This window comes from Podarcis bocagei, assembly GCF_964188305.1.
Source record: "Podarcis bocagei genome assembly, chromosome: 16".
NCBI lineage: Eukaryota > Metazoa > Chordata > Lepidosauria > Squamata > Lacertidae > Podarcis > Podarcis bocagei.
Window position 1 is genome coordinate 42,439,726 of NC_138142.1, and position 9,752 is coordinate 42,449,477.

At 49.9% G+C, this 9,752-nt stretch overlaps 1 protein-coding gene across 1 annotated transcript; it reads right to left on the minus strand.

Moving 5' to 3' along the window:
* Window positions 1–570: 570 nt before the first annotated feature.
* On the minus strand, window positions 571–8,089 carry LOC308575218 (uncharacterized protein). The gene is made up of 2 exons (XM_081173849.1): window positions 8,011–8,089; window positions 571–1,673 (listed from the first exon to the last, which is right to left on the minus strand). The coding sequence occupies exon 2, from the start codon at window positions 1,649–1,651 to the stop codon at window positions 875–877; it is 777 nt and encodes a 258-aa protein (XP_081029975.1). The 5' UTR covers window positions 1,652–1,673; window positions 8,011–8,089; the 3' UTR covers window positions 571–874.
* Between the last annotated feature and the right edge of the window lie 1,663 nt (window positions 8,090–9,752).

Consider the following 9,752-nt stretch of genomic DNA (forward strand, 5'->3'; position numbering starts at 1 on the left):
GCCTTGAACTCCTTGCAGAAAAGGTGGCGTGGCGTTTGCCCACCTAGGTGTGTGACATCATACCGGGTTCATAAGGAAAGGGCTAACTAATTGTAAAATGACTAACCAATGGGAACCCAAGGGGCCGAGTTAGGGTGGTTGAGAAGACAGTCAGAAGTTTGGAAGAGACAGGGAAGAAAAGTCTGTGGGTTGGGCTAGTCTGGAGTGAGAGAGATTGTTAAGAGGAGTCAGTCAAACAGTTGAGATAACCAGTCAGAAGGTATTAGGAAGGTATAGGCCGGTAAAGAAACTAAAGTTAAGATACTGATGGGAACATTATCTGAGAAACCATAAACTTGTTAACGTTTGTAAAATAAACTTGGTTTTTTTGGTTCACTTTTAACAACTGTCTCTGGACTCAGTGTTTTACCCGAGAGTAATGGGTTGGTGGCAGCGGGGAAGCGAGCGCAGTGGTGGCACAGGGATCACTAGACTGTGAAACATCCGGGGACCCTGTGGGATCGCCACAGGTGGGTTATAAAAATAAAAGCTCTTGACGCAATGAAGAATATCAGAACGCAACAACGTCGCTGTCTTTATATTTGCTCTTTATTGCTGTCTATCTAACATGGAAGTTCTGGGAAGGCAATGCGGGGTGTGTGTGTTTCCCACCACCAAAGAATATTCATAGCTCCTCGCTCTTTCTCCAAGCCAGATGTGATATCTTGGGGAAGATCGTTACTTGTACATTGAGATTCAGGGCATCTAGAGGAGAGGAGAGCAGAGAACGTGGACCAAGGAAGACTTGAGGAAGGAGGTGTCATCCACTCTCGGAAGGAAGCTCTGCAAAAGCTGGACTGCGGGGATTCAAATCAGGATCCGACCTTGTGGCCGCTTAGCATTTCTTGACGTTGCATTGCCCCATGTTGATGGAAGGACAGGCCTTCACACAGGTTTGGTCAGAGCACACGGTGACGCAGGGGTTCCCGCACTTTGTGGCGCATGTCTTCACCCCGCTACAGGGGTTGGCGCACTTAGTAGCACAGGGAGTGACGCTCACGTTGCCGCAAGCATCCTGGCAGACGGTGGCGCATGCGCCCCCAGTTGGGGCTGGGATGGGCGCCACGCAAACAGCCCCGCAGGGATCCTGGCACACAGAAGCGCACTGACCCTTGCTCGGGGCCACGCAGACGGAGCCACCAGAGCTGGTGCACACCGTGGCGCATGAGCCGGAGCTCTGCTGCGGGGTCACACAGATGGAGCCGCAGGGACCCTGGCAGACGGTGGCGCACTGGGGCTGCTGCGGGGTCACACAGACGGAGCCGCATGGGCCCTGGCAGACGGTCGAGCATTGACCCTGGCCTTGTGACACGCAGACGGACCCACCGGGGGTGGCACATATGGTCGGCCCCTGGTTCTGCAGGGGGGTCACGGAGATGGAGCCGCAAGGACCCTGGCAGATGGTGGCGCACTGGGGCTGCTGTGGAGTGACGCAGATGGAGCCTCCAGGAGTGGCACACACAGTGGCACATTTAGGAGTGCAGGCATCTGCGCACGATGACTGAGATGGGGTCACGCAGACAGCGCCTCCAGGAGTTGCACACACGGTGGCACTCTTAGTCTTCACGCAGGAAGGAGGAGGAAGGCAGGGTTGCTTGCACTGGTAAGACATCTTGTTGGGGAGGTTTTAAGCTCTGGAAGAGAAATAAATCATAAGAACAAAGGAGGAACCCGCTGAATCAGGCCAGTAGCCCACCTAGTCCAGCTTCCTGGTGTCACAGTGTCCAAATCCCACCAGAACCTGTAAAATCCAGGTAGACTGCCTCTGGAGCTGGAGGTTCCATAAGAGCATAGGAAGAGCCCACTGGATGTGGAGCCTGTGGCCCTCCAGACACTACTCAACAATAGCTCCCATCGTCCCTGACCACTGGCCGTGCCAACAGGGGATGGTAGGGTTTAGACTCCAAGAACATTGGCTGGTAGAAGGTATAGTTGAAGAATATTTTGAGGGCCACAGATCCCACATCCCTGATATAAAGACTGCAGATTGGTTATCCTCCACCAGGGCCAGGGCCTTCTCAGTGGTGGCTCTGTCCTGGTGGAATGCTTTGTCCCATGAGACCAGGGCCCTGCAGGATTTAAGCTCCTTCTGCAGGGCCTGTAAGACAGAGCTATTCCGCCTGGCTTTCAGTTTGAACTTAGCCTGATCTTTTCTTCCCCTTCCTTCCCTTTTTATGAAGATTACCCGCTCTGGGATCCCACAGCTAATTCTCCCCTGGTCTCCTCACTGGCCCAAATAGGACTAATTTGGCCAGCTAGCCCTGGTGATCATCTAATGTTTATTGGATGGATTTCCCCCCCTAAATTGATTTTTGATTTTATTGTTATTTACACTTTATACCATATTTTATGCTATTTTTTTGGTAGCATCATTGTTTTAAATTTGTTGTTAGCCGTCCTGAGCCCGGTTTTCTGAACTGGGAAGGGCGGGTTATAAAAAATAATAATATATTATTTATTATTAAGCTCTCTGATTCAATAGTTCCCTGCAGTTCTTGTCCAGTTCTCCCTGAGCAGTGTTGAACTCGATCCTGCTGTGACATCACAGCTGCTTAGCCAATGACAGGGGTCTTGACCCCTTTGCTTGTAAAGACACACAACAGCACCGAAGGAGGTGAGCCAATGGTTCCAGCCAGGAGCACAGAGTTTGGGAAGAGTGTTGTGATAGTGGAGACATCAGAGGTTATTGTGGGGGAAGAAAATTACAGATCGGCCTTTAGCTATGTAAATCACAACCAGCAGCAGAGCAACTGTTAATTATAGTGTCTAGGGCTGAACAGCTGCTTCTAACAAGTTCTTACGAATGCTGAGTACATTGGCAGTTGTTCCTTGAAAGTTGCCCCATAGCTCTTAAAGGGTATGGGAGATGCCTTTCGACTGCAAGTGGGTGTCCGTAGATGTTGTTCAACACAGTCTGGGTGTATCACAACCTCATTTTTAAATGAATGGGGCTTGGGGCCACTCTGATGCACACAGACCAGTTTGCTCAAGGTGACCTTAAATAATGCTGGGTTGTCTCAAAGGAGATTATGGCACCTCCTCAAGTCCCTTTGCAAAATAATAACAATGAGAGGCTCTAGTTAAGTGTCGGAGGAGATTCCTAAGAGTCCCGTGGACTGCAAGAAGATCAAACCAATCCATTCTGAAGGAAATCAGTCCTGAGTGTTCACTGGAAGGACAGATCGTGAAGCTGAGGCTCCAAGACTTTGGCCACCTCAAGAGAAGAGAAGACTCCCTGGAAAAGACCCTGATGTTGGGAAAGATGGAGGGCACAAGGAGAAGGGGACGACAGAGGACGAGATGGTGGGACAGTGTTCGCGAAGCTACAAACATGAGTTTGACCAAACTGTGGGCTGCAGTGGAAGACAGGAGTGCCTGGCATGCTCTGGTCCATGGGGTCATGAAGAGGCGGACACGACTAAACGACTAAACAACAACAAAGTTAAGTCAATGTAGCTCATATGAGACTTGAGATGGACCTCCACCTGTGGCCCTAAAAATATTGTTGGGCTGCAACTCCCATCAGCCCCAGCCAAAATGGCCAATGACCATACATGATCGGAGGTGAGGCCTGGCAACATCTGCCTATATACTGCGATTCCACTGGAACATAGAAACCCTGCAGGATGTGACATCAGTCACGGACTTCCTCTTTCCCAGAATGCCATTTTCAGTTCCCCTGCTTTTATGGTTCCCACGTTGTGCTTGAAAGTGCTTGGGCCAAGGGGACTGAAATGACAGAAGCTGTCATGGTGGCTGCATAAGATTGACAGTGGGAAAGGGAATGGGTCTTCAGGGTCCCCCCATCCTCCTTGCCCTTCTCTCATTCAGAGGAACATCAGAGGAACCTGGCTGCTGGATCAGACCAATCAAAAACTTTTTGGGGATGAAAACGTCAAATCTTCACCAAGGGTAGCTATCCAGACTGGTCCTACATGGGCCAGGAAAAAGCCAGGGAAGTCCCCAAATAGGAGTTCCATCACAGAAGGAGAAAGGAAAAAGGAAAGAGGGGCAGGGGATCAAGTTGATTCCAAGACAAAGGCCAGGCGTAACAGCCCTGTCTTACAGGCCCTGCGGAAAGAAATCAGATCCTGCAGGGCTCTGGTCTCATGAGACAGAGTGTTCCACCAAGTCGGGGCCAGTACTGAAAAGGCCCTGGCTCTGGTTGAGGCTAATCTGACTTCCTTAGGGCCCGGGACCTCTAGGGTGTTGCTATTGATGGACATTAAGGTCCATAAATAGTCTACCATATCCTGTTCTCACTGTGGCCATCCATATGCCCCAAGCCGGACCTGAGTGCAAGAGCAACTCTCTCTCCCTGTTTGTGATTCCCTGCAACTGGTGTCCAGCGACATCCTGTCTCTGACCGGAGGGAGAACGCAGCCCTTCCGTCTAGCAGATATTGTCAGCCTTATGCCTCTGTGAATTTGCCTAATCCTGCAAGACGAATCATCAGCAGATACAGAGTACATTATGCAGATGAGGAAAATTTTATGAGTGCGTGTTTAATTTGCATAATTTTAACAGGGCGTTCAGCTTCTGTTGTCCCAGAATTTTGAACGGCTGCAGCGCAGCCTTGCAAAATTCCACAATTCATTGCTGATGGATATATATTCAGTGTGCATGTTAGCACAAGCCTGGGATGGAAGTCTTGCGTGTGGAAGTGCCATTGCTCAGAGGCAGAGCGCCAGCTTCTCATGCAGAAGGTACCATTTTCAGTCCCTGCACATCTCTAGGTAGGGCTGGGGGGAGGGATCCTTGCCTGAAATCTTGCAGTGTTGCTGCCAGTTGGTGTGGACAGTACTGACCTAGATGGACCACCTGTCGGACTTGGCATAAGCCAGCTTCTGTGTTCCTTTGTAACCTGTAGCTTACTAGCAGAGTGCATGTTTTTTCCCCCATGCTGATGGTCCCCAATTCAATGGCACCTCCAACTGAAAAGATCAAACAGCTGATGACAATAAAGACTTCTCTGTCTCTCCGAGACCCCAGAGAGCTTCTGCTGGTCACAGTAGACCAGCGGTTCTCAACCTGTGGGTCCCCAGATGTTGTTGGACTACCACTCCCATCATCCCTGAGCTCTGGCCTTGCTAGCTAGGGGTGATGGGAGTTGTAGTTCAACAACATCTGGGAACCCACAGGCAGTAGACTATTCTGAACTCCATGGACCAATAGTTGGGCTTGGTAGTACAGCTTCCTGTTTTGCCTTTGCTATCGACATAGGAGCATCAGAAACTGCACTAGATCCACTGATCCTATCATCTACACTGATGGGCAAGGGATCTCCAGGATTTCAAGCAGGGGGTCTCTCCTAGTCTTACTTGGAGATGCTGAGGATCGGATCTGGGACCTTAAGCGTGTAATTCATAGAATCATAGAAGTGTAGAGTTGGGGTCCCATCTAGTCCAACCCCCTGCACTACAGGAATCTCAGCTCAAGCATCCATGACAGATGGCCACCCAACCTCTGCTTCAAAACCTCCAAGTAAGGAGAAACCACAGCATCCCGAGAGAGTCATTTGCGAGAAAGTTTAGTTGGTATCTCGTTTCTCGTAACTTGAAGCCATTGGCTCATGTCCTCCTCTCCAGAACAGGAGAAAAGGAGCTCGCTCCATTCAGATGCTCTACCACTGAATTATGGTCACATGAAAAGTGTCTGCTGGATGTGGCCCAGAACCCTGTTTTCACAGTGGCCAAAACAGATGCCCATGGCAACCAGAACGTGAGTGTAACAGCCCTGAGGTTCTCAGCAACTGGTAATCAGAAACATACACTCTCTGATAAAGCTCCTTCGCTTTCAATACACCTTTGAAACATCCTCATAGACAACCAGCATCTTTGGAAGAAGCTCTCCCTGACACTCCTCCTTTCTGTATGGGTTGGCCATATTGCAATATGGTGGATAGGGACAGTGTCTTCCACTGGAAACAGTTTAAGTTATGGGGTGCAGGCCAGGCCGCGTGACACACATAGCTTTGCTCTCTCCCACACTGTGTCGCTGCTTGTTCACTGTTCTAGCTAAGCTTCTGCCACGACCTCATTGCAACAGTTGCCCAAGGCATCTGCCCCACTCTGCCTTATGGTAGAGATGGCCGCAGACATCTAACGGACAGTTTTGTATGGTGGATTCATTCAGATGAAATGCTATCTGCAGTCTGGAGTGGTATAAAGGCATCCTGGCCTCCGCTTGGTGAACTTCAACAAGAGGAGAAGCCACCAGCCGAATTTCTGAACCTGTTGGGTTTGAACACTAAGATTTGTAAATGGTGGGTTGTTGTTTTCTGTATTATTATTTTTTTATTGAGCTTCGAGCAGTTGGAAGTAAAGGTAAAGGTACCCCTGACCATTAGGTCCAGTCACGGTCGACTCTGAGGTTGCGGTGCTCATCTCGCTCTATAGGCCGAGGGAGCCAATGTTTGTCCGCAGACAGATTTTCCGGGTCATGTGGCCAGCAGGACTAAGCCGCTTCTGGCGAAACCAGAGCAGCACATGGAAATACCATTTACCTTCCCGCCAGAGCGGTACCTATTTATCTACTTGCACTTTGACGTGCTTTCGAACTGCTAGGTGGGCAGGAGCAGGGACCGAGCAACGGGAGCTCACCCCATTGTGGGGATTCGAACCACCGACCTTCCAATCGGCAAGCCCTAGGCTTTGTGGTTTAGACCACAGCGCCACCCGCATCCCTGAGCAGTTGAAAGAGCACCATATATAATCTATTTGAATGAGTGAGTGAATGAATAAATAATAGAATTAAGCACTTGGGACAGCCGCAAACGTCTATTTGAATGGACAAACAAATGCTAACAAGAATTGAAGCAACAGCACAGTGAAGCAACAGGAAGAACTTTCTGACAGCAAGAGCTGTTTGGCACTGAAATGGTCTCCTCCACGAGGTTGTGGACTCTCCTTCCTTGCAGATTTTTAAGCAGAGGTCAGGGATGCTTTAGCTGACATCCCTGCATTGCGGTGGATTGGATGACCCCCACCTCACTGGGGGTCCCTTCTAACTCTACAATTCTATGATTCTATGATACTACTTCTCCAACGAAGATCAAAAATTGGAGTGGCTCAAACTTGTAAGTAATTTGGATGAGGAATGACTGTTGTTGGGCCAAGTCTCCCACCAGCCCCAGTTGGCATGACCAGTAGTCAGGGATGATGGGAGTTGTAGTTGAACCATGTTCTTGGTGTCCAACTCCAATCAGCCCTCGTTGGCATGGTCAATGCTCAGGGATGATGGGAGTTGTAGTTGAACCATGTTCTTGGCATCCAACTCCAATCAGCCCTAGTTGGCATGGTCAATGGTCAGGGATGATGGGAGTTATAGTCCAGCAGGACCTGGAGCTTCTGCATCCCTGCAGTAAAGGATGTTCTCTGAAGGGCTCTTACTGCCTAATGTTATTTAGAACCCATTATTCCACCTTCCTGCTCCTACTCCCTGTTATTATTCCTATTTTTTAGCATGCCACCAAGGCGTCGGCTGCTAATCCCATGTTTAAGAGAAGCCACTTACACCTCCATTGAAGAGAGAGCTGCTGATGGTATCGCCACCATCAGGCATTCTCCTTCTACCTCTCTTGTTCTCTGATCTCCTTCCTTGCGTCTTCCTCCAACCTTGGTTCTCTCACCCTCCTGGCACTTCTTCGCTCCTCTGTAATTCTCCTCTGTTGCCACTCATTTATTTTAAGAAATTGCCTCCTCTGAAATGAAGGCAGGGAAGTCCCCCAAAGGCAGCACCTTGAACAGAATGGCCAAAATCTCATTGGCTGTCGTAAACCATCCCCAAAGCCATTGGCGGAAATTACAACCTTTGGTACTACTAATTTTTCCTCCAAGTGGGGAATAAAACCCAATATCCAAAAGAATGCTGTAATAAGCAAGCAGCCTGGTTGTAGCCTAAAATCGTTTGTCAAGAGCTCAAGAGAGACGGGCTCTTCCATGAGAGCAGGAGAGATCCCAAGATACTCACCACAGTGGATGACAAGAGCAGGATGATCCAAGAGTCCAAGTTGAGTTTGGTGGACACACCGAGCTGGCCGCCTCTTTTATATGACTTCCAAGAGGCAAGATCCCGGAAAGATGGTGCCCCGAGGGATGGGAAGCTTGTTAAGAGCACCCAAAGCTCGCCCCACCTAGTCATCTCCAAATTGCTGACAGCCCTCATTAGGTTGAATGGAATCCTCCTAACATGAGCGGAAGGACTTTGGAAATGAGAAGGTTGGGTCACGTGAAGCTGGTTGGACCCACATGGAAGTGGGAAAACAAAGAACGGGGATAAATTGTTTATTTTAAGGAACTAAATATGGATAGATGGATGAATGGATGAATCCTCACTTCTGCTGCTGTCCTCACATCCATTCTTTAGGCCCTGAGTCACACAGTATGGAAAACCACCCTATTCCTTGGGATGCTCTTTGAACTGCCAAACCATTCCTTGGTACTGATCACAAGCTCAAAAGTTCAGAACAGGCATATTCCATCTCTTCAGACCCAATTTTAACCCATCTGGGGACCCACATCTTCATATTCCACCATATATCCACATGGCAGCCATGTTCCTGTTGTGACCCACCTTGGACCAGGCTATGATCCACTAGCAGCTGAAGACCACTGGTCCCAACGTGTGGATGTGGAATGGAATGTGGAATGTGGGAAGAGTCTACCAGGGGAGAACCCAGGTCCATCCAGATCTAAGAGAGAGAGTTGGCCTCTTCTCCAGAAGCAAAATGCAGGGGAAGGGCTGTAGCTCAGGGGTGGAGCATGCAGAAAGTTCAATCCTTAGCATCTCCTAGTGGAGCCAGGAATGTCAGAATGAAAGCCAGAGGGGACATCAGGAAGGAGGGAGAGAAAGCCACTTCTGCCCTATGGAGGAGGTGGGGTTGTGGGCATCACGGCCCCACCACACGCGTGGCAGCTGGAACCCAGCCCTCACCAATTGGGGGGATTCCCGGTGGCATCACCCCCTGGCCAGCCAATCGGCTGGCTCTGGGGGTGTCGCCTGCCCTATTTAAAGCAGGACGCGGCTGGGGATCTCCCTCTTTTCCCGCCTGCCAGCTGTCCCTGCTTCTCCCACCCTACCGCCCTACAAGGTTTTTGTTCCTTGACCTTGCTGTGGACCTCGGTTGGTCACCGTTGAGGGGCCTGGTAGGAATTTTTCCACTTGGCAAATTGGCTCCGGCCACTTGGTTTTCGCCTACCTCGTAGCAAATTATCACAACTTTCTTGGTATTGGTATTGTTCTGTAGATGGAAGAGGGGAGGTAGCGCCATCACCTGCCCCGCATATTGAAGGGTAGTCCATTAAAGGATTCCAGGGGGCGTGGCCCTGTCCGAAGCCAATGGAGGTGAGGGCCTAAGGCACACCCCCTATTGGTGACCCTGGGGGAGTTCCTAGTTCATCAGCAGGACTCCCCCTACTAGTGGTTAACCTTTCCCAGACTTCAAGCGAACAGGCTGAAGTCGGATATAGTTAGTCAGGACCAATGCCTAAGCCAATACCGCTCTTCACCTGTAACCAATAAAGTTGTGGCCTTATTTCACCCATTAACCTTAATAACTGTTTCATGTGCCATTATTTCCACTGGGGTGTGTGTGTGAGAACTCGCTAAGCAAAAGAGGCTGTCAGACTGAGTGACAGAGTATAGTTTCAGGAAGAGGGAGGGAAAGTGTGGGAGCGAAAGGGGTGCCAAGCAGGGGCCTATGAAAGGGAGTG

Bases quoted from the DNA above. Each gene is read 5' to 3' on its own strand.
- LOC308575218 (XM_081173849.1), bottom strand. From the start codon at position 1,651: ATGTCTTACCAGTGCAAGCAACCCTGCCTTCCTCCTCCTTCCTGCGTG.